At 25.4% G+C, this 26,363-nt stretch overlaps 2 protein-coding genes across 2 annotated transcripts in view; one reads left to right on the top strand and one right to left on the bottom strand.

The window, feature by feature from the left end:
- Positions 1-66: 66 nt before the first annotated feature.
- On the bottom strand, positions 67-14,093 carry LOC129618549 (probable cyclin-dependent serine/threonine-protein kinase DDB_G0292550). Its single transcript, XM_055533356.1, has 7 exons — positions 13,927-14,093; positions 13,217-13,629; positions 12,843-13,028; positions 11,293-11,582; positions 10,382-10,653; positions 9,159-9,828; positions 67-147 (listed from the first exon to the last, which is right to left on the bottom strand). Exons 1-7 carry the CDS (start codon positions 14,091-14,093, stop codon positions 67-69), a joined length of 2,079 nt encoding a protein of 692 aa, XP_055389331.1.
- A 7,600-nt stretch (positions 14,094-21,693) lies between these two features.
- LOC129618548 (tyrosine-protein kinase Dnt) overlaps positions 21,694-26,363 on the top strand; it is an 85,902-nt gene continuing 81,232 nt past the window's right edge. Inside the window, exon 1 of the mRNA XM_055533355.1 lies at positions 21,694-21,736. Within this exon, the coding sequence (XP_055389330.1) occupies positions 21,694-21,736 (43 nt within the window). The remainder of the gene's footprint in view (positions 21,737-26,363) is intronic.

Raw genomic sequence — 26,363 nt, 5'->3', positions numbered from 1 at the left:
TCTTAAGCTAGTATTTACTATTGGTTTCCGATGTCCAAATATTGTGTTACTTTAGTTGCTTATTAATCAAACAAATTTATTGTTCATAGAGTGATGATCATAAGTTAAAGATGTCCATGTTGTTTTATGTTCTTCCAATAATCTGTTCTGTTTATATAACGTGTTCATATTTTAATACTCAATTTTTCGTTCGGTCGGTGTTTTTCATGTCGTCATTAAAAATGATTAACTGAATTTTGTCCTTGAAGTACTTCGGTATTCCTGCTAAAAAATTTATCTTAGTTTATTGTTATCGGAAATTTCGAAAACATTATTCATGTGTATGTGAATTGAAATTTTTCAAATAAAAGTTTTTCTAAAGAAAAATCAAATGTGATCATTTTTTTTTATCGTCTTTCAGGCAGCAAATCATATGTGAACATAAGAAAACAAAAGGAAAAGAAAACTTTTTTCATTTTAAAATTTCACTGTTTTTATTAGTGAAAAACTTAAATTCAAAAACTTTCTTATAAAATCTTTTCCAGTCTCTTCTTCCTTATTACTTTATATGGCATTTATTATCCTTGTCTCTTTATTATAAGAAAAATCCTTATGTCTTGTCTATACCAAAAATTTCCACAATAACCATTTTTTTGGTTTCTATTTAATTTTTCAATTTTTAATAGAGTTATTTGAAATTGTATTGAGAAATTTTGTTTTTGTATCGGACAAACTGTAATCATATCCGGTTACTTTAGTGCTTCCTTGATGTGGCAATTTGATATATTTCCGGGAAATTTTATGGATGATTTGTACTTTGATTTCTTTTGAATTCTTATTTTTTTTTTCTTTAGTATTTGGCTTTGATCTCGTTTGTTTTTTTTTTTTTAAATGAGGCCATTCGAATACTTTTGTCGTATTAACAAAGTTGGTATGTGAATTTTACATATACATACACTCGTAGAATTCTTAAGATCCAAAGTTGATTTTATTATTATGTCATTTATATTGTCAATAAATTGCCGGAAGCGCATAATACATACTTATATTATAATATTGTTTAAAGAAAAGAAAATTCTTGGAATATAGTTTAAATGTGAAAGTTGTAAAAAGAATAAAAATGTAGTTTTTGAAATTTTTTAAATCCTACCATATTGGAAAATAAGTAAGGGAAGACTATAAATATAACGAAAATTTAAGTTCTAAATATTTATTTTTCTTTTTATTTTATATACTTAAAAGGATGTAGACAAAAACGAGTAGGTTTTTATGATTTTGTATAGGATCAATAAGAAACGAATCCTTGATAGGAAATTTTTATTTAGATGTAGGGATTCGTTGTTGAGAAAATTGGAAAAATGAGCTTCCTATTTGAGAATATTCTAGTTTTTATTTTCACAAAATGTGTAAATTTTTTAGTTGTACAAAAATACTCTAAGTATTAACGAATCGAAAATGAATAAATGTGGGCTCCTACAAGGTGTATAATTAAAAAATTTGCCAAGAAATATGCAAAAGAAATGTGGTTAGAAATCTTGAATTAATTGGTTAATATTAATTTTTAATTTTGCCGCCATAAGGGTTTGTTATTATAAGGACGATTCTGAAAAATATTAACCAAATTTATTAAATATTTTTAATCAGTACTGGAAAACTTAGAAAGGAACAATCGAAAAATATCCCGCATTTTTACTTATTGAGGCAAAATTATACTTTACACTTATCAATTGCTCCCATGTAAAAATTTAATGTAAACGAAAGCAAACATGATCTTACGGTTCTGTATGATTAATTTCCAATAATATTACATTCTTCAATTCAAAATAAAAATTTAATGTTTGTTCTTCGAATTAGACAGCACTATATCGCTCACTTGCTACAACAGTGACGTACTCCATATTCTCCATAGCATGTACTCCATGTAATTTATAATGAAAATCTTGTATTAGAGAAGAATTTTACTTAAATAAAATTTGTCAATAAAAAAATTAAGCTTTTTATTATAAAGTTCATGGAAGATTTGTAAACGGAAATATGGACGATTTGTTGGGCAGAGTGAAAAAATGACTAAAGTAAATTAACGACTAACAAGATTTTTTCGGAAAATAAAATTTTAAAATCGAAAAAAATACAGAAATTTTAAATAAATTTCAAATATTCATACGTGTATTCGAAATTGTAAAATTTTTATTCTGAATCCTTTTTCCTAAAATATTCTATAAGATTTTAAATAATAAAATTTTTATTATCCCTTTATTCTACATATATTCCAAATTCACAATGATCAAACAAAAAAAAAATGTAGGAAAATCCTTATTGATATCAACAATTCTTTATTGTGATTATTGTGATTTTTCAAAGGAATAATAAAAAATGGAGTATTTCGCGCCCAGGATATTAAGGATATTTTACTACTACTATGTGTAGGTAGTTGAAAATACTTTTTTTTTGTTTTTTGATAAATATCAAAATGATCGAATTTAAAGTTATAAGAATCACATTTATTATTCTTAGAAAAAACAAGAAAAGCAATGAAAAGAAGAAACGAGAACGAATAAAATATTTTACTGTTTATTTTCTTTTGTAATGATCCTTTATTTTTTTTGATATCCTTATGAGAACAAAAAAAAATTGAGTTCGTATAAAAAGAAATTTCTTTATGTATAGAATATAGAATAAAAATTACTTCCGTTTTCTTTTATATTGTTATACTACTTTGCAAATATCATTATTTTTGATTGAATAGAAATTTATTTACATAAAATATTTTTATAGTTTCTAACATAGTAGATGTGATTGGGCCCAAAGTTCTTAAAAAGAGGATATTATGGCTTGTGTCAATACTTTATTTCTTGGAAATGACATTTTTTATATTCTTTCAAAAATTAAAGAGGTTGATTTATTTGAATAGAACCTATACACAAACACACACATGTATTATAATATTAAATTTAAGGACATTAAAGACATTAAGGACAATGAGGTAATAAATTTATTTCTTTTTCTACAGAAGAATTGATTTATTAAAGTTAAACACGTTTATTGGAATAATTTTTTGTTATCAGTTTTAATATTTATGTGAAAAGTTTGTAATATAAAAATTATTCTGTTATATTTCTGCTTTGGATTATGTAATTGGCAAGATCGTGAGATATTGTTATATAGTAATTTAATAAATATTCGAAGAGTGTGTTCATTACTGTACAATAAAGTTATGATTTTTATTGACGCCCTAATAATTTAATTTGAAAATGTGAGCAGCATTAAATATTTTCATATAATTGCTTTCATATACTATGATGATTTGACCAATAGTTAATTGGGTAATGTGAACAATAAAGGTTTTCTCCATAATTTGCTAAACCAACTTAGTGTTTATTGCTTAGTTGAGAAATTGGAATTAAAATTTAATATTAATTTGGTCATATGCAATAATTTTAATAATAATTGGAGACATTGTTATTATCTTAACAATCGATTGTAATATAGAAAACTACGAATTTTAAATTGTTGCTGTTAAAATAAACGACATCAAGTGTAATAATGTTTTAGAATATAAAAGCACTTTAGAGCAAAAAGCAAAAATGGGGAATAAATTCCACAAAAAAAATTTATAATAAAAAAAAAAATACAAACAAATAATTGTCAATCCGTTGAATGAATGTCTAAAATTGAATTGGTTCTATTAAATTTTTCAAATTTAAGTATTTGGTTGTGTCCAGCACCGGATCTTCCATATATGCAAAAGTAAGCATATGCAATGAGTGTAGGAGAACTAATGCGTATTTATTATGCGCAACGTGCAGTTTTTATAGTATACTGTTCATTGATTTAAAAGCGGGAAGGAATATTTTTTGGAGACCGCGTACGGCGCTCAACAAGCCGGAACTGGGCCTTGTTTATTCACACTGTACTTATAAAGCTGTATGTATTCAAAAACCATTTAAACAATTGTCCGAGCCTTTTTCACTCCAAAGAAAATGTATGTGTCCCTTAAGAGGCGATGGCTCCTCTGCGACTGAGAAGTTTTGAGAGAGCTTTTGTGAGACCGACGAAAGTCTCACAGCTTAAATTGGCCGCATATTACAATTTTGCAAGGGCCCAAATGAAATGTTAATGTGGGCGAGGATGGAAATCACAAAATATTCTATGAATTGCGCTCATTCTCAAAATATTTTGATTCTCAAAATGAAAAATTTTAATTCTCATAAAGAATAATGTTCAATACATTCTTGCATTTCTTGGAAAATATTGGCAATATTTATACCCATAATCTTCTGTCTCTATTCTGTGTACTCAACTTGTCCGTGTATAATGGAGAAAAATTTTTTTAATAATAATCTGCAAGTATATCTGCTTACTATATATACATATATATAAATGTATAACAATAATTATTACAAAAAAATTTCATTTTTAAATTACACATCATAAATCTTTTAACAAATTATCATCATGCATCCATTAAATTTTTTACAAGCTAAATTATCTCTCTACCATATTATACCCGTATACTGCATATAGTAAGTAGTTATGATGAGCTGGTATCTAAGTAAAAATAAACAAGAAAAATTCCAGTAATAATAATTTTACATCCAATTAACTGTGATTTTTCTTACTTTTTTACCGACCGTATTGTGTAAACAATAGGTAGGTTATGTGATGGCAACAAATTTTGCATATCGAGTTTTCGGTGGGAACGTACTTCTCCATAGTAGGGAAGTGTAAATAAACTATTTTTAGCAACCTGTCGGTCTGTCGGTCTTTTTAGCGGGCCTGTTTTACATTTTTGAACATTTTGAAGAAAATATTCAACCGATTTACTTGAAATTTTATATATAAGCTCAGCTCGACCGTCCGCAAAAATTCGTATGTTTTGGAAGAAATCAGGCATCGGCAACTAGACGTTTACTACGGGCCAAATATAAATTTTTGTGTATATAAAGAGAAATAATCAACCGATTTCATTGAAATTTAATATATGAACTCCTCGTATTAAAACAATGAACATATAAATTTTTTGGAAAGATCAGGGCTCGAAAACGGATTTGCGGGCCGATTTTACATTTTTCACCATATCCACAGAACAAATTGATGAAATTTCTTGAAATTTGATATTTGAGTTCTGGTTGTTACCGAAACTAACTGGCGAGCATTTCAGGGAATTCGGATAGCACAAAGCGAAACTCTACTAAGAGCCAAATTTACATTTTTCTAAGTATGTTAACTATAAGCTTACTAATGTCCTAAAAGTTGGAAATAAGTATTTAACAGACATTTTTATAATATTCTGTAACACTTTCATTTAACTAGACAATACACAATGCGGTCGGTTATGTGCTGATCACATCAGATTTTTTTTTTTTTATTTTAATATTTTTAATTGTGTTAACTTTGATTATTATTTGTTTTCTTACTTATTTTTAAATATTTTTTTTTTCATTGTACGTGTACATTATTCTGATTATATACCGTGACTTTTTGTTGTTGGTATTTCAGTTTATTAAAAAAGTAAATAAAAATTTAAAAAAACATAAATCATAAAATAATAAGAAGAAAAAGAAAAAAATTAGTTCACGAAATTTCATTACAACAACGTTGATTTTCTCAAAATCATCATTAAATTTTGAAAAAGAAACAAGAGAAAAAAAAAATTATACATGATTCAATCAAAAAATGCAATTCCTTCCCCAAAAACAGGATCATCAACAAATTATCAAGATCGTATTTATATATAAGAGCATCGAATTTTTATGTAATGTAGAACTAGTAAAAAAAATTAATGTTTAGTATTGGTACATGGTTGAGTCTCACACAGTGATGAACGGGAAAAAATATCCTAAAGGTACTTATATTAAAAATCTATATAATTACAAAATATATGGGGAAAATATTGGGGTCTTAAATGGAATTCTATTGTATAATTTAGATTTTAAAACTTCTTTTGTTTGTTTTTAATAATAAAAGAGTAAAAACACCCCAAAATATATTGATTTTTTTCTTAAAAATTCTACTTTGTTATTAAAACTGTTTAAATTCCATTGAAATTTCTTAGCCTTTTACATGAAATTTTTAAATACATTATCAGAATTTAATGGTTTTTTACTTATAGGCAATATTATAAAAATTTCTCGATATTATAAGAATTTGTGAACGGGAGCTATAAGTGTATTTATTTTTTCATGATTTTAATCAATTTTTTATGCTATTTATGCATTTTACGAGTACTTACTTTTTTTTTCGTTTTCAATAGTTCTTGTTTCTGACTTCACGATATAGTCCTCAAGATTTATAAAATTTAAATATCAATATTAAGACCACCATAGTATAAATATTGAGGTAATGTTGTGATAATATTTTGTGTATGCTTACAAATTTTTTTTTGTGGTGAATTCAAGAGTCTATTGGAATTCATTTTCATTGTAGCATTTGCATTTATATTTTATTTTTTTTAATATTGTATGAACAATAAATTTATTCTTGAGCATTTTTAATGAAATGGTTACTGAAAATTTTTTTAAAAAATTTTACAATAGATTAAATTTTAATCTGATTATTGAAAATTTTCATGAAATTGTATGTTTTAGCAGTAATTTTCATCGAATTTTTTAAAGTTTTGTATAATTATATGGCAATAACGTAAGAGTTTTTTAAATTAATTTATCACAAAATCAGATTATTCTCTATATTAGAATTCCCTATATCTATGCAATTAATAATAGTCAATAATCAGTATTAATTAAATTTCTCTACATTAAAATTTCTCTGCCATTTAATTCGGAGAGAAATTTTAATCGATTCAGAGAACTCTAGGCTTGTAAGAATTGAAATGAAGAGAGTATTAGATTACTAACCCGACTTTTTCTAATATTTACTTAAAATTCATGTATCAACAGTGGGGTTTTAACACAAAACAAATATTTTGTCTAATATACTTGATATTACTATGTGGCGCATAATCTGATGTGTTGCAAAGGAAAAAATGTGTGTTACGCCTAATTTTATGCAATTTTTTTGGAATTCTTCTTTGATAAATTAAATAATCACATCTTTCTCTCGTTTTCATCTCACTCTGTAAAAATACTTTGGTTTGTTTTTAAATAATTTTCTTCTTATTTTTACTAATATGATTCCTCTACCCTCCATCTTCTCCGCTGTCTTGATAATAATTTACTTAAGCAAAAAAACCACCGATTATAATATTTTGATAATATCAAATTCCATAACCAAAACACCAAAAAAAAAAAAAAGCCAAAACGAAAAATACCATCAAAATTCAAATTGAAATTTTCACGGAACATTGAAAAAGAAAAGAAAGTTCTCATATTTTACTTTTTGCCTACCATTATTTTTTTTTATACAAAAAAAAAAAACGAAAAGAAACAGAAAATTATTAACCACCATTGAATGCAAATAACCTGATGCTTGTTAAATTTTTTTTTTACTAACTTTAAATTGCAAGTGATTTCTCTTTTTTATTGTCTTTTTTTTTTATATGCACTTTTAATGTTACTAAAAAATTATTGTATAAAATCAAAAGAATTTGCAACTGCACACATAAAAATAAAAACAAAGAAAATATTAAACGCGTAAACGAAAACAACGCAATCTCTGATGAAGCGAAAAGAAAAAGTAATATGAAGAGGAAAAATTAAAAAAACAAAAATAATAAGAAATCCATCAAAAATTCAAATTATGAGATGCAACCCGCATCAAATGTAATTTAGGTTTTTCTTTAAGTCTTAAGATTCTTAAAAAAATAAAACAAAAATAAGAAGAAATTGAAATGAAGAAGGTTCTTCTCATTTTGCAAACATATATACTCGTATATAACAGTGTAAATTAAATTATAAGTTTTTACTTTACACAAAAAAAATATTTTAAGATTTATAAAAGTTCTTTTTATTTCATTTATTAATTAATTACACTTTAATTTCCAATTCCAAACTTATTAAATTAAACTATAAGTTTTTATTTTACACAAAAAATATTTTAAGATTTATAAAAGTTCTTTTTATTTCATTTATTAATTAATTACACTTTAATTTCTAATTCCAAACTTATTAACTTTATTTTTAAATCTTTATTTTCTAAACGGCAAAACGATTTAATAACTAACGAGCTACTGAATTACCAACCAAGCCAAGTTGCTATTGAATTTACTCTATTTATAAGAAATAACTGTTTAGTAAGCAAAAAATTGTTTAGAATAATTCTCATGGGAAAGTTTTAATATTGTAATTTGAATATTTGGAACTTTGCTTTAGTTTTGTCTGTAAAAGTTCAATCACGTTGCAATTAAATGATTTCATATAGGAGTTTAATTGCAACGTTGAATTTTAATTTTAATTTAAAATAAATATTTTGTTTTTGTCAAATCACGTTGCGATTAAATGATTTAGAATAGGTTTAAGTAATAAAGTATGGAAATTTGATCGCAACGTTCGATTTAATTTTAGTTATAGTTAAATTTTATTTTTTGGTGTTCCGGGCGTAAGCGAATATATAACTCCCCCCTCGTTAAGCTGGAAGCTCTCCTGAGCTCCAGAGATTATATTTCCTTTACTATTATTTTCATTTGTATCGTTTGGCCGTTTTTTACATTTATAAAATTTTTTCATATAGTATTTTGTAATAAAAATTATTAAAAGCAATATAATAGAGATATTTGACAGTATTAAAATATAATGGTTTTTAATTTCAAATTTTACAAATTCTATTTCATTGTAATTTTCAATTTGCTTCAAATTAATATTTTCTAAATTTGGTATATAACTAACATTATAAGGTTCTAAATAGTTTGGTATTATTATGTGGTTGTTAATTTTTCTCTCTATGTTTTTGAATATTACGTCATCTATTTTTATAGTGCAATTATAATATGTAATTAAGTTAGTTTTAATTAGTTTGTATTGTATGTTATTACAAGTATTTTCTAACATTACATTATTTGCATTTTTTACTAAGATAATATTAGATGAAACTTCCACAATCTCAAAATTAATATTTTTTCTTTTTGTACAATTCTTAAAATTATTATTCATTAAATTTTTTATACAACCATTTATTACTTTTAGTTTATTTTCACAATTCTGTTTATTATTAAAGTAAATTTCATTTTTAAATTTCAATATATTAGTAGATTCAATGTTTATTTCCTCGAAATTTTTGTTAGGTACTGGAATAATTTTATATCCAACTGCAAGTTCCCTTGCAACGTTAGGAATCAAAATGGCAAAAATAATATTATTATCTAGACTAATAAGTGAACTTTTTATTTCTTTATATTTAAAAACATCGATTTCAAATTCATCAATTTCTTCATTGGATAAAATGGAGTGAGTCATGATACCATGTTTAGCGAAAAGAATGTTTTGTTGGACTTTGTCTATTTCTGAATTTAGTAAGTTAATATTTGTGTAACTAGAAAGAAACTGTAAACTTTTTATGCTTTTGCTAAAGGTGTTGTTTTGTTCTCTCAGTGTAATATTTAAAATTTCTTGGTTTTCGTTAATTCGTTTCTGTAGAATATTTAGGTTTTTCTGAAATTGGTCGTTTATTTTAATCTGTTTATTTATGGTCTGAATGGAGTTGTAATTTCCCTGTTCAATAAGTTTTATGTTTTCTACAATTTCAGTTTTGTCATCATCGTCTAAGTTTCCAAATAACCATTTTAAAATTTTGCCACCTAAATTAATGAGTCCTCGTTTTTGTCTGTGTGGTAGTAATGTTTTAATGTTATGTCGAGTTTTTTCGATTTGAATTTGTAATTGTTTTAATGTGGTATTGTCTTGGTTAAAAGTGTTGTAAATATTATTTTCAATTTGTGCTAAAGTATTTTCTAGTTCGCTAATATTTATAAAGTGAAGAATTTTAGAATAGTTTTGAATTATAGGAATTTCTTCCCGTTTGATTAGTTGGAATCCACCTTGATTTTCCAATACCTGAACGTCAATATTTGCAGAACAAGTATTTGAAGTGAGGAGTAGAATTAGTAGTGCTAATTTAAGTTTGTTGTGGTAGTGGTTGAGTGGAGTTTGTTTCTGGGTTACCTGAGGAAAATTTAAAATTTCTTTTTAATCTACTTGGGTGAATATTTCTATTCCGGTTATCTTTTAATTTACCGTTAATTAATTTAGATTTAATATACGTATATTTCTTTTTATGTTTATATCTTAGAGCTTCGGGATTTTTTACAAGAACTTTATCTCCTTCTTTATAGTCAGGGTCTATCCTATCTTTGTTTAGTTTTTCAATCGTTTTAAGTTTATTTTCATCAATTAATTTTCTAATTTTTTCAATATCGGTTATTTCGTTATTTACAAAGTTTATAGGCTTAACTTTAGTTACAGAGTGAATGGAATTATTATATTTTTCGACTGCGAATAATATTTTTTCATACGGTGTTAAATGTGATTTTTGTGTATCTAAGATACGAAGGTGTTCGCTTAAAGTTCCGTGAGCTCGTTCGATTGTAGAATTTCCGGTATGGCTTCTGGGTGACGTAAAGTGAGCGTTTATATTTTCTGTTCTAAAGAAGTTTTTGATATTAAGACTATCGAACTCATTGTCGACAACGATTTTATCTGGCCTACCGAATAGTGCAAACCTGTTGCGAAGTGCTTGTATAATAGTAGTTGCATTTCGGTCATTAAGACGTTGGACCATTAAATGCTTTGAGAATTTGTCAATTATTGTAAGAAATATTTCCTTATAACAGAAAAATAAATCGACGTGTATTATTTCATTAGGAGAGCTCGGGGTTTCGGAAATTTCGAATCTATATTTATTTGGTTTGCGATCATATTTTGATTGATTACATATGTCGCAATTGTTTATATACTTATGAAATAGTTCCTTAAGTTTAGGGAAGAAAAACTCATCTTTCACTTCTGTATAATTTTCAACGATACCTCGATGGTTTGATTCTTTATGAATTTTTTCTATTAATTTTAAGGCCTCTTCTTCATTTTCTATGTCTATTGCTTTTTTAGTACATTTTATGAATTTCATTTTATTATTATTAGAAAAGAGTTCCGTGAGTTTCTGTTTTACTATATCAAATTTTTCATCATTTAATTCGGAATAGATAGCAGTTATTCCATTTCTAATGAATCGTCTAAGTATGTCATTTAAATAATGGCTATTATTGATTTCATTTTCACTAATAAAGATTTGTCTAAATTTTTTATATTTTATAATTATTTCCCTTTCTTTTTCTTTTGTCAAATAAAGCTGCGTCAAATATTTATTAATTATTATATCGGATGTTGGGAATTGATTTTCATGGCGACTATGGTTTGTTGTTATAACTGAATTATTAGAAGGTGTTTCGTTAGGGTCATCTATATGATTAATTTCATTATTTGTAGAATCCATTCTACTTAAAAAATCAGCAACACGATTTTCTTTTCCTTTTACATAGTCTATTTCGAAGTCGTATTCGTTTAATCTGATTCGCCATCTTTGTAGTTTGGCGCTTGGTTCTTTTAGTGAATGCAACCACTTTAAGGGTTGGTGGTCTGTTCTTATTAAAAATTTTGTACCATATAAGTATGGCCGAAAATATTTAGTGGCCCATACTATGGCAAGAAGTTCCTTCTCTATAGTAGAGTAATTGCATTCATGATTATTAAGGGTTCTGCTAGCGAAGCAGACCGGGTGGTTTTCTTGTGATAGGACTGCTCCAACCGCAAAGTTGGACGCGTCCGTCGTTAATACAAATTTCTTTTTAAAATCAGGGTAACGAAGTATAGGATAAGTTGTAATCAATTCTTTTAATTTTTGAAAGGAGTCTTTATATTGTATATCATTTTCATTGATTTTATTTCCCTTTTTCAAATATTTAGTCATAGGCTGAGCTACTTTCGCATAGTCCTTGATGAACTTGCGATAGTACCCCGTAATGCCTAGGAAACTTTTTATCTGCTTGGGAGTCTTAGGCAGTTTGATTTGTTTAATTACATTAATTTTATCTTCGTTTGGCTTTATTCCCTCTGGTGTTAATATGTGTCCTAAATACTCTGTCTCTTTAGAGAAAAATTTGCACTTATCCACTTGGATTTTTAGATTGAACTCTCTTAATTTTGAAAATATTTTATTAATAGCTGAGAGGTGTTCTTGTAGTGATGTAGAGAAAATAAGGATGTCGTCTAGATAGACAACGCAAATTCGCCCGATAAAGTCCTTTAAAACGTAATTGATCATCCTTTGAAAAGTTGCCGGAGCATTCTTTAGTCCGAATGGCATCCGTACAAACTCAAAGTGACCCTGCGGTGTAGAAAACGCGGTCTTTAGACGATCTTTTTCATCCACTAATATCTGGTGAAACCCCTTTGCGAGGTCCAGAGTGGTGAAATATTGAGCGCGACCCAATTTATCAAATATAGAATCTATATTCGGTATCGGGAATTAGTCATCAACCGTAATTTCATTTAATTTACGGTAGTCGATGACAATGCGCCATTTTTGTTTCCCTGAGTAGTCCAATTTTTTGGGTACTACCCATATAGGGCTATTATAAGGGCTACTGGATGGTTGAATAATATTTTGCTCTAACATTTCCTGAACTTGCTTATTTACTTCCCCCTCATGTATTTTTGGAAACCGATATATTTTACTATAAATCGGTCGGGAAGTAGTTGTAATTATTTGATGTTTTACACTTTTGACACATGTTAATCGATCTCCTTCTTTATAGAAAAGATCCTTATTAGAGTTTAAAATATATTTTAATGATTTAGTTTCTTCTCTATTCATATTTTTATTTAATAATTTTTCAAATAATTCATTATGGTTGATTTGTAAAGGTTCTATTTGACAAGTGTTTTCAAAAGGACAAGCTGAATTAAATTTAATATTACGGTTGTTAATTTCTAACCGCTCCTTTGAAAGATTAATATTTGCTCCTATTGGTTTTAAAATATTTTGGCCTAAGAGAGCGTCAAAGTTTTTATTGCTAAGATCCATTACTTTCCAGGACATAGTTGAATTTTCATTGAACTCGTCAGGTACTTTTGTAGTTATTTCGTATTTAATGGCTTGGTTTCCTGCGAGTGTTTTTAATTGAATTGGATTTTCTAATTTGTTTTGTTTAGATCGATCAAAAATATTGCCGTTTATAATTGAAGTAACTGATCCTGTGTCGATCAGACAGGTCAGCTTTTTGCCTTCTATTGTTAAGTCTACTAAGGGTAATGTCGGATAGGGGGACCACAGTGAAAATTTTCTGTGGAACCCGAATCTACATCCATTGGAACTGGACCTGACCGATTTTCGTTATAAGATGGTCCTGGTAGATTATTACCTGTACCACCAAATTGTTGGTTGGGCCTAAAATTCCTAAACTTTTCGTTAGTAGTGTAGTTTCTGTCCATTGGTCTATTTGTGTAAGTGTTTCTTATGTTGTTATTGTAATTGTTATTGTTGAAAGTTCTATTTGCGTTTCTATAGTTATTTCTGGAATTTGTATTATTACTACTATGTCTAGAATTTATGTTATGGTTATTTCTGTAATTTGTATGATTATTGTTCCTATACTGAGAGTTGGTGTTTGGAACCTTGCTGTCGGATATATTGGTTTCTAATAAGCTTCTATAAGCGTCTTCTAATGTTGTTACATTTTTAGTTCTAAGGTACATTGAGTCTACTCTATTTAATTTATTCAAAAATTTTTCTAATATTGAATTTTCATTATTAATTGGATTAAATTCTGAAGATTTATTGTCATCCAAATCATATTTTAAATTTAACAAATTTAATATGGAATTTAATTTAACATAAAGATCACTTACATTTCTAAAAATTATACAGTCTGCTTCTTCTTTTAATTTCAAATAAGATTTCTGTACTCCGAAGGTAGCTTTCAGTTGTTGTTTTACTTCGTCCCAAGTTTTTTCCTGAATTCTCCGGATTGCTGCCGCTGCAGGACCCTGGATCTTGCTGTACAAAATTCTGTATAGATAGTTTTTTGCATCGGCATCCGCTGCTAAGGCAATTAAACTTTCGACTTCTTCGATGAAGGATTTTAGACTGTAGGCGTCTTGTCCAGTAAAAATTGGTACTGAACGAGCTTCGCCTATCAAGTCTTTTAATGTAATTGCAGCAAGTGACATGTTAAAATTTTTTTGTATATTTTTTAGATTATCAAAGTATTTTTCTTTTTCACTTTTCTTCATAAATGTTAAAAAAAAAAAAAAAAAATATTTTGGTTTTTTTTTTTTTTCTCTTTTTATAATTTTTGTTTTATCAATTTAATTAGTTGTAAAATTTGATTTGATTAAAGATCTTTTAATAGATATTTTATTTGTGTTTTACTTATAATTTTTGTTCGTTTATTTACCGAATTAACTTTTTGAAAAAAGTTCTCCGCCTTTACACAACTAAACTTTTATCACTCAGTTCACCACAAAATTTTTTTTTTTATTATTATTATTTAATTTTGCTTAATGGTTTGAGCATTACACTATTTTATTTTCTAGTTTTTTGTTCATTTAAATTGACTTAAGAAAAATATTAGTGTTTTCTTTTTTTTTTTTGTTTAGATTTTTTTTTTGTTTTTATAGACGGAGTCGGTATCCTACCGACTGCGCCAATTAAATTATAAGTTTTTACTTTACACAAAAAAAATATTTTAAGATTTATAAAAGTTCTTTTTATTTCATTTATTAATTAATTACACTTTAATTTCCAATTCCAAACTTATTAAATTAAACTATAAGTTTTTATTTTACACAAAAAATATTTTAAGATTTATAAAAGTTCTTTTTATTTCATTTATTAATTAATTACACTTTAATTTCTAATTCCAAACTTATTAACTTTATTTTTAAATCTTTATTTTCTAAACGGCAAAACGATTTAATAACTAACGAGCTACTGAATTACCAACCAAGCCAAGTTGCTATTGAATTTACTCTATTTATAAGAAATAACTGTTTAGTAAGCAAAAAATTGTTTAGAATAATTCTCATGGGAAAGTTTTAATATTGTAATTTGAATATTTGGAACTTTGCTTTAGTTTTGTCTGTAAAAGTTCAATCACGTTGCAATTAAATGATTTCATATAGGAGTTTAATTGCAACGTTGAATTTTAATTTTAATTTAAAATAAATATTTTGTTTTTGTCAAATCACGTTGCGATTAAATGATTTAGAATAGGTTTAAGTAATAAAGTATGGAAATTTGATCGCAACGTTCGATTTAATTTTAGTTATAGTTAAATTTTATTTTTTGGTGTTCCGGGCGTAAGCGAATATATAACTTGTACAGTGCTGATCAAAATAATTTTCATATAACAGTTTTGTTCTTATATACGGTTTTTTTTTTGAAATTTCAAATACGGCTCTACAGAGTCGGAACCGTTGAAACGTATTTAATTGCTCAGTGCTCCATAATAATCACAAAAATATCAAAATATAATTTTCTCTTAAAATGTTCTGTTAAATAATTTACATTTAAATTGCATTTACTGTAAAGTTTTCTAGAGAAAGGCATTCATAAGTCATAGAATATAATAAGATTTCCAAATATATATTAGAGAATAATCGAGTATATTACTGAAGAGAGCTGACCTACAGATAAATTGTGGTGTACGACTTAATAACATAGCTCGCAAGTTACAAATAACCATTGTACTATTGCGAGTAAATTAAAATGAGCAGAGAGTTTACAATTCCATTCAATAAAGAGAGAGAGAGAAAGAATTTTTCCTGTTAGAAATTTTTTTGATAGAACATAAAATTCTTAAAGTAATTTTTTAAAAGCATTGCTACTATCGTCACAATTATAATTAGCTATATCATAGAGAAACTCCTACATTGTTTGTTTTTCTCCTGAGTTTTTTTTTTTCTCTTTTTTTGTAAATTCTCATAATAATAGTATTATAATTTTTTATGCTCATGTTTCTCTTATCGTTGTTGTGCTTTTTAAGTATCGTTAATGCTGCTGATATTGCTCTTTTTGATACACACAAATTTACTTACAATACCTTTAGTTTCTATTCTTTTAAATGCTCTCTTTTTTTTTTCATCTTTAAAATCTAAAGGAAACATAAACATTAAAATAATTGCATCATGAATAAGAAAAACGAAAAAAAAAAATTTTTTAAATCAAACGGTAAGACGAAAATTTACAATAAACAAAGTGTTTTTTTTTATTCTTCTTCCTCTTTTTTCATCTTGTGTTTTTCTTTCTTAAATTTTTTCTTGTTTACTAAACCATCCTCCAAAAAACCACCTCCTTTTCAATTAAGATGAATGATGATGCATTTTTAAGAAGCAAGAAAAAAATACAAATTTTTTGTCTTTTCCTTTTTTTTTTTTTTAAAGATGAGAAAAAATTATGAATGCAACAAACAAAAATTTTCTTCTCAAACTACATCAGCTGCTGCCACATATATGCAATACTTCTGTGTCGTCTTTCACTATTGATAAGATAAACATGTGTGCATATGAGAGGTTTGACATGCATGATAGTTATTATGTTCTAATCAGTTAATAAAGAGATAATCAATTTTACTATAACAGGAAAGAATATGAGAGATAGACCCTAATACTTACTTGTCTGGCAGAATGAAACTGTTACGACATTTTAAAAGGTTTTATTATTAAGCATTTAATATTCGTTAAGTATGCTATAAAAAGTAAGTTTTTATGAAATTTTTAAATTATAACACCACCCAACGAATTTTAAAATAAAATTTGTGAAGCTTGTTCAACAGGGAACAATTTATAACAGATCAAAAATTCACATTAAAAATTACTGTCATGTGAAATGTCAGAAATTAAATTGTTATATCAGAATTAATACGAACATAAACGACTAACACAGTTTTTGGAAAATCTTATAAGAGAACCTACTATATGGAGACAGAGAGAATATTTATTTTGCATAACATGTATGCAATGCAATTTACATGATAAATTCAACGGCCAATACAATAGTAAATCTTTAAGATTCGGTGTACAATATATTTAGGCACATACATTTACTGACAAAATTTCAATTATTTCAGAATTTCTTATAAAATAGCTAAGAGAAAACTATAATAATTATCCGGGGAAAACATTAAATTAAATTTTTGTTTTTTTTGCTAACTTAATAACAACATCCTTATATCTACAATTTCTGGCAATTTAGATCATTTTAAGATATTATTTGCTAATATTATTGATAGAGAACCTATAATCGAGTACTTTTATAAAAAAAAAAATAAAATATTTAAATTACTATGATAAAAACTAGAAATTGGTATTGAAGAAAACCGAGCAATCAAATATTGCTCAAAAATGAGCAATAATTCCTCCTTCAAACTAATGATGGATAACAAGTAATCCTACTGTTATAACTATAATGATTACCTGATTAAAAACTATTGAATTGCAATTTACTTAATAAGTTTTAGATGAGAAATAAAAATAATTTCCTTATATGCTTCTTATTTTAATACTTTAAATATTGCAAGGATTTTATTAAAGATGATGTTTTGCATAGTTTGCTTTTTTTCTGTACAAGATTTTAATCTAATTGATCATAAATTCAACAAAGTATTTTTGAAGAAATTCATTTTTTTTTCTTTTTGAAATAATCATCGTAATCAGTAAATGGGGGATAGAGATAAATTTCTATGGTAAATCTAAATATTTAGTATATAGAGAGAGTCTCAAGTATTCCAAGAAATCAGATATAAAATTTTTTATTTTAATGAAGATTTCAATTATTATTTAAATTTGTAATAATTTTATAAGTATATAGTTCATTTTTACCTATATTTTATAAAGTATATACAGGGTGATTCAGTAATACGTGCTTTAACATAAGTATTTAGGTCTTCAAAAGTTTTGTATAAAAATTTTTTAAACCCTCCGAAAATTTCAATACAAAATTGTTTGTATAAAGAAAATTAAAAAAATTAAAAATGAGAAAAATTGGAATTGTTCTAAGTTGTGAATACTTGCATTTTTGAAAATACTTAAGGAACAAAATGAAATAATATGTTGATTTCAAGTCTCTTATTAGCCCTTTTAGAAACTATTTGTATTAAGCTTCTACCTTTATTGAAACGGAGGTTATGAGCAAAAAACTTGTGCGGGTAGAATTTTCATTAAAAATTCGTTAAAATCTCCCAATCTCGCAAATCATTGACGTTTGATATTTGAACCGTTGAGTTCTAAGCAAAAAATTTTCCTCATTTTCGGTGTCGAAAGCGATGGCATATAAATTAAATCACCGATTACTGAATCACTCTGTAAATAATGTAGGAAATTATTAAACAAGCAAAAAATTAACCATTACAAAATTGTAGAAAACTCAAACAATATGAAAATTTTTTTTTAATCCTTTTCTATACTAGTGTTTTTTTTTCCTATATATATAATTTTTATTTCCTAGGTAATTAAATTAAGTTGTCTGGAAAAAATAAAATTTGGTATGTGCTCGTCTTGAATCAATTTTTTATTTCTACTCTTCTTCAAGTCAAAAGAAAAATACCATAGAGAAGAATAATTCATCTTTTATAATTATTTTTCAAAAATTTATAGTTATACTTGTAGAAAACCTCAAGAATTAGCAAAACTTTTTAAAAATTTTTATTTATAATTAGCGTTCTTCATAGTAAAATCAAATTCATTTTTTCACTAAGAAAGAAAAAAGGAAAATTATTAAAAGCAAAAAAATAAGGATGAATTTTTCAGGATTGCAAATAATTTATTTTATCTTAAGTATAGCTACCTTGATTACCACATAAAACAATTAATTTAAAATGGCTGGGTTGTCTTAGTAATCTTATATGTATACTACGTATAATAAGTTCAGTTCAATTAAGAAAGGTTTATCGTGTTATGGCATTATAGAAAAAAACAAAGCAAATGAGCGTAATTTTTTTTTTAATCCTTTAAGAGAAAATAATTTTTATTATTTTTTTTTAATTAGAATATTATTATTGAAAAGTTTAGGATTTTCTTTTCTGTTTTTATATACTTACAATATGAAGTAGAGGAAATGCGATTAAAGGATGAAATCAAATAGCAGTTAAATAGCTTTTCGTATCGGAAATTTTGGTGTATTCTTGACACAAAATCAAGTATGAAACGTATCGCATATTAGACCTATATTCAGCAATCAAAATCATATTCCAAATGTAAATGAAATTGTCGTCAAATCTTCATTAAGGCAGACATTTCCCGAAATCTTCATTATCAGCAAATTGTTATAAGAATTGATTTAAGAGCAATGTACTATGTTATGAATTAGAACAAAAATAGAGGACAGCTGTTAAAAATGCAAAATACTTTTCATATATACGACAAAAGTTAAGGTTAAATCTACAACGAAATCTGATCGTTGGTTGCACGTCAGACTGAAATTCTAAATTTTCTAAAAATTTGGCAATAAATCTGGTGCGAATAGAGAAATTGCTATAACACAACGTCCGATTTCATGTTTACAAATATGATTATCATGAGTCGTAGATTAAATCTTAGATTTTGTCGTATATGTAAACAGTAGCAAAAACTATTGGGCGGCTTAATTTATTCAGCAATTGAATTTGTATTGATCCATGGAATAGTATAGACACGAACCATTTAACAAAATTCTCACTTTTAAATCTTTTGTTAAAAAATTTTTAATTCACTGTACATTTTTATCAACACTAGATTCGCGTCCATCCAAAAGTAATCTGCAATAATGAGAAACTAGAGTATACAAAAACAAAAAATCACTGAAACATTGAATGATTTTTTTTTTCTAATCAAATTTTTGATTTACATATTATAAAAATCTTAACAATTTTAAAAAAATTTTTATACCAAAGCGACTTCTGTTTACTTATACATGAAACAGAAGAAGAAACCCTTGTTAGATGTATCAAACGTTGAACATACACAAAAACACTTACATAATATCTATGAATTGCAATCAAAGTCAAAGGTGCACCTAAAAAGGAATCAGTCAAAGTCTTGTCAAAATGTCAAGAATTAAAAAGACAAAACAAAAATTTAAAATACAAAAAAAAATTTTTATCTTTCCTGTTTGGTTTTGAATATTTTTTGCCATTCTATACTTTATTATTATCATCCAATTTATATTTTATTTATCCTTAAGGATAAAAATATTCAGGAAGAAAAAAAAAATAAGTCAAAATAAATTTCCATAAACATACAATTTGCAACGTTACCACAATATCTAGAGGCTTTGTATGGCCTTTTATGCGTTCAATCTGTAATCGAATGTACTTTTAAGTGCCTTTTTTTATTTATAATAACTACTATGGGTTTTTTATCCTATTTAAATTGAGGCCTATATAAAAGAAGAACAGAGTTGTGAGAGCAAAAAGGAAAAAAAAAACATAAATTTATGATCGTGGTACTCATTGAATATTCCACTTTCTTCTCATCTCATACAGAACAAAAAATAGTACTTTATTATTGTTGTCGTTTTTTTTCTGTGGGAGTAATTCTACTCCCATAAAATTATGTATTAGTAAATCATATAGTTACGCGAGCCAAGTACACATACGTTAACTTATGGTAGTAAAATAGTTTTATCATTAAATTTAATTTTGAAAATAGCCAATTTGGTTTTGAAATTTAGTAATTTAATTTTGAAAAACTCACTGCTTCTTGCTTCTCTGTCACTTTTTGGAAGTCAATTCTGCATAGAATTCTGTATTGATATCTAATATTTCCAGTTCCGTTTTTAAAGTTTTAGTAAACAATGTGTATAATTCACCAGTTTATTGGTTAATGTTGTTTTTTTATTCACCTTTAAATCAGATTATCGGAATTATTTTATTTAAAAAAATATATTTTACTAATTCATAATTACCGTAAAAAATAGATATTAATAATAAATAATAATAAATATTCATAATTATGGTATTGGCAGAAAATATTTCTGAAATGTTAATTTCTACGCATTCTAATAATAATAATGCAGCATAAATTTCTAAGTTGCATTTTATATTTATATCGCATTATGGTTTTGATTAAAATCCGTTCTTTTATAAACAAAAACATGTGGTAAAATTGTTATCTTCATCCTATCAATCATAATTCTTATTAAGCGTATAGTCTTTAACCCAATTACATAAAACAAAACTTAAAAATATTGTAATATTTTGCTTTTTTATTCTGATATTTCCCTAATTAAAAATTTTTAAATTTAATTTTTTTTTATAAAATTTAAAAGCCCACAGAAATTTTATTAAAATATTTACATTAAACCTTTATAACACTGTTTCGGATATCAATGGACGGCAACACTTTTAAAAAATGAAAATTTTCTAAAGAGAAAAAAATTGTGTTGTTTTTACATAAATGAGTGTATACCTACATGCATAGTTGTATTTCCTGTAAAAAACAAAAAAATTCCCTTTTATTTGCATATATGGAAATAATCTCTTCTTTTCTACTTTCTGGTAGAGTGAGATCAATATAACAATTCCTTACAAGGAAATAAATGTTATAATATATTTAATAAAAATAAAAATAAAATATTGTAGAAAAAAAAAGAGAATATCTTCCCTTTCCCCACTTCTATTACAATTTTCATATTATTCTCTCTCTTTTATTTTGAAGGGAATTAAATACTATTTTTAATAGTGTAATTGTATATAGTGGGATCTTATAAGATTTTTCTTGTCTGATTGTTGTTTCATACGACAAGTACACCGAAAATGAAAAAAAATGAAATTTATTTTAACATCAAAATAAGATGGATAGAATGCCTTCATACTTTGGATTGGGATGGATGAGATGTAAGATGGTAATTGATGAATTTTTGCTGGCAAAATATTGTATAGTTGCTTTGTTATTTCTTATTTTCTTTGTATTTTACTTAAATTATAACATATGTGAATAAATTTTATTCTTAAAATTTATCGGGCATGATTTCTTTTACGATTTTTTATTTTGCCAAGAAATCCTACATATGTAAAACATTTTTTTGTTTTTATTCTTTTAAGATGAACGGGAAAAATGTATAGCGCGACTCTTGTCGCATTTTTTCTCTGTTCTTTCCCTTATTCTTTTATTGTTTTTTTTTTATATTTGTACTTGGGGTTTTATTTTGCTTAATAGTTGTATAAGAGAGAAAAAAAATGTATTTATGTATATTTTAATTTAAAATCATATTCTTGAATTTTGTATAGGCGTATGTGCACATTTATGTACACAATATTATGTATATAAATGAATAATATGAGAATAAAATAAAAGAAAAATTCTATGAAATTATGCAAAAGGCGAATAATAAAATAGAAGAAGCAGAAAAATAAAGATGAAAAAAAAATAAAATATGTTTTATAAAAAAATTAAAAAATTTCAGTGAAAATTTATTCAGGGTCTTGTAAAAAGCACATTTTCCTTCAGAAATTTTTCTTTGAATTCGAATATTAATAAAAGGACAATTAGCTTTTACTCACATAAATTTAATATCTCTTAGTTCTTGAATCAAATATTAAAGTTTTCCATATACGCAATACTGCAGCAAAACCATGACTGCAAAACGCAATAGATACTGCAAATAACGTAGACTCATCAATATATTTTCATGCTAAATTCTGTAAGAGCAATTCTATAAGAGCAATTCTGCACTGTACATGTAATTTAACTGTGTGCTGCTCATGATCATTTCATTATAATCCTGATCGTTTATGAAAAACCCATAATATCTTGATTATCATCTTGAATATCAAATAACTTATGAGAAATTAGTATTATGACAGTGTTTGTTTTAGTAAAATGAGTAATTAACAATGGCAATTAGAGAAATTTTTTTAAAAAAAATATTAAATTTGCGATATTCAAGTTTAATTTCAGTATATAGGTATTGGAATCGTGAAATTAAATGAGTTTTTAGTTTTCTCCTTACTATGAGTAAAGATCATTGTGTACAAAGCGTACATTATATTCAATTTTTTTTTTCTAATTGAATGAAATTAACACTTAAAATTCCTAAGGTAAAATTATGGAAAATCCATTGCATTACATTTTTAGTTTTAAGCTAGCCAAGAAGTTAGAATTTTATAATTATATTGGTGGTACATACTAAAAATTCATGTATAAATTTGAGTTTCACAAATTCTTAGATTGAATATAATTAGCAGAAAGATTTTTATTCTTTATTTAAATCATTTTTTCTTCTTTGAAATAAACTTAAACGTAAAAAAAACTGAGAATATTGCAAAGAAAATCTTATACAAATCTTTTGCTATCATTGACATTTTTGTGCATATTTTACAGCCATAACAGCTTAAACTCATGCAAAACAATTCACTTATTCTTTATTTCTTATTGTTATTCTTTATTTTATTGTCAAATCAAATAAAATGTAGATGTATAGAAATATAGTAAAGGCGACATAAGAGATCATCTATCTATAATATGATATGATGTTGAACACATCTACAAACCTACACTTATAAGCATATGAACGCCAAGTTAATCATTTAAAATATATGTAACAACAGAATGTAGGTTATATATAAATATATCGTTTCTTATATAAGGCTAAAAAGGAATTCATCATCATTTTTATTCTCTTAGTGATTTCAATAAAGACAAGCACTTAAGCAAAAGAAATCAAATTATTTAACTTTGGCGACATCGGAAATATCAGCCAAACTATTTTATATTCTGTATATTTAAGTACGTATGTATATATTTCAATATATTTATGTATATGCAAGCACAAGCACATATGACACACACAATAATGAATCTTTTCTTAAACATTTTTTTTCCTTAATTTAATTGGACTGTTCTTTGTATACAATTTTTTTTTCATAAAATTTTATATTTGCATAAACTAAGCATAGGAGGTGGAAAGGATTTTGATTTTTATTATATTTATTTTATTTATTTTATTTATTTTTTTCTTATTTTGTATAAAAGAATACAAAATAAAGGATTAAATTAATATAGTAAAAGAAAAAAGAGAATATATTATAAATATCTAATGTAGGCGGTAATGATTTACGAATATTTTTTATTATACATGAAAATATACAAGAATATTTTATTAGTATTAAGTATGTAAAAAATTCGGTGTTGGTGGCTTCTCATGATTCTACTAAAATATTATTGTATAATATGCATAATATTTTATAGTTAATTGGAATTCAAATTTAGAGTGATGCTACAATGCCATAATATTAAATAAAATAAATAATATTAAAAAAAAAAAAAAAGAAGGGAAACGAGAATGTGGAGGATAGAAAAAAAATATGCATAAAATGATTAAGAAATTTTATTTTATAGTGCATTTAAAATGTATATATGTACATAATATGTATGTACGCATGTAATAAATGGTAATAAATATGATAATACAAATTTACATATTTTATATTATGATAAATTAAGTCTATAATAGTTAGTTTAATAATAATATGTCGAATAAATATAAAAAAAAAAACATAAGCTTGTTATATTGCAAAATAATTATGTCTCATGCCACTAGAATTATTAAATGTCTAATACCACCATTAAAAAAATATTCTTTGTCGGCAACAATATTATATTTAAAATTTTTAATTAAGGTTTTTAATACACTCTTTATATCATACATTTGGTACTTTTACTTCTCTCTCAAATTTTAAAATCCCTTTTCATATTAATTATTATGACATAAATTTAACATATAAAATGTTATTTTAATTATTCATGTTACTGTTATTAATTACATTGCAATTTATTTACTTACTCTTATATTATTATTTATTCTCATACTTTTGTCACTGTCTTTTTCAAGGTTCACTATTTTGTTAGTATTGTTGTTAAGTTAAGTAATGATTGATCACTGATGAATAATTACCACAATAATTCCTAAGTTCTCTTTATTTCATTATTATGATGAGAAAATTATATATTTTATTTTTAAATATAAGCTTCCTCATTCTCAAGAATTGAATATTGTAAAATTTATTGCATGTAAAATATTGAATGTTATGTTATGTTTTTTTTTACAGTGAAAACAAAAATGTTTCATAAATATTTTAAATTGCTTATGTAAAACATTTTTAATATCGTTTTCCAGACGTATTCTAAAAAACTGTTATATTGCGCTCATAATAATTATTATAATATCGAAATATTCTTAAATATTCTAATTATTAAAAATTTATAATAATAATTTAATAATTTAAATAAAAAAAAAAAAAATTTAATTTTGTTTATTTAATTTTAATTTTATTACAATAAAATTTTATTGTAGTATAGTCAAAGTTGTCCTTCTGACTAAATTTTTCTTAAAAATTATAGGTAAGACTATAATTAAGGTATAAAAATTCTAAATATTTCAAAAATAATTTTACAATTCAATGGCAGCAACCAAATAATAAGAAAAAAAATTCCTAATCCTTATTTCAGCCTTCTAATTTATAACAAGGACATATTTTGAGAAAACCATACCAAAAAATACTTACCAATAGTACAATGCAAGTAAAAGTAAAACAAGAGATGAGCAAAAAAATTATTCGAATTATCTATATGATCTGGAAGGAACTATTATAACAGTAAAATATACATAGAGGAAAAAATGTAAACAAAAATTTTTGTTATTCTACTTCGAATTTTCATAATTGTTAGGTATACAATCTAAGTATACGACCATAAAATGTGGTAAAAATATAGTTATACCAATTACATATAAGTGTATGTAAATTATTTATAAAATTTTTGTACAAAAACATGGACAAATGTTTAAAATTGTACACGGTGCTTGAAAATTTCACTGCATGTAGTTGATTATTGTATTCTGTACTATAAATGAGTTGTGTAAGTAATTAGTTTTTCTAATTACTTACACAACTTAGATAGAAAAAAATCAACGAAAATTTCCCTTTTTTTCTTAGACACAATTTGTTTAGACCTCAAACCGTTTACTATGAGGTGGATTAAGTAGATGAGGTAGTACACGCGTTTCAATTTGAAATTAAATACGAAATTGGTTGTGTTTTTTTTACAAATTCACCACAATATCATATAGATTAAACTTATAAAATAGATTACAGAGTTCAAATTTGAAGAGTTGATTTTTTCTAAAAACTAATTCAGTGCGCTTAATTATTATTATTAAAATAAATTTTGACTTTGTTATCTGTTTGAGAGGTTCATTGTTCCATAAAATAGGTGAACTTTATTTGATTCTTTTATATGAACTATAACATATAAGGATTCTTGTTTTTGTTTAAACGGCATTCGTAGAACACTTTTACTTCGCAATTAATAATAATTGTTTTTTCACCTAAATTGCCTTTTAAAATATAAACGTAATCCGAATTTCTCAAGCACTTTCAATATTATTTTTATTACTCCTATTTTTACAAAAATTTTTTTTGGTAGTGCTTCTTAAAATTCGAATGAATCCACTTTTATTCTTTA

This window comes from Condylostylus longicornis, unplaced genomic scaffold (genome assembly GCF_029603195.1).
Source record: "Condylostylus longicornis isolate FDR11 unplaced genomic scaffold, ASM2960319v2 ptg000009l, whole genome shotgun sequence".
Classification (NCBI taxonomy): domain Eukaryota; kingdom Metazoa; phylum Arthropoda; class Insecta; order Diptera; family Dolichopodidae; genus Condylostylus; species Condylostylus longicornis.
The sequence above is the reverse complement of the archived record's forward strand: the minus strand, read 5'-3'. Positions and strand labels throughout refer to the sequence as shown.

Bases quoted from the DNA above. Each gene is read 5' to 3' on its own strand.
- LOC129618549 (XM_055533356.1), bottom strand. From the start codon at position 14,093: ATGTCACTTGCTGCAATTACATTAAAAGACTTGATAGGCGAAGCTCGT. The intron at 13,029-13,216 runs GTTCCACAGAAA...AAACACTCGCAG, and splicing joins TCCAATGGATGTAGATTCGG to GAAACCAAGCCATTAAATAC. The intron at 10,654-11,292 runs GTTATAACAACA...AAATTCTCAAAG, and splicing joins AAACACCTTCTAATAATTCA to CATTTAATGGTCCAACGTCT.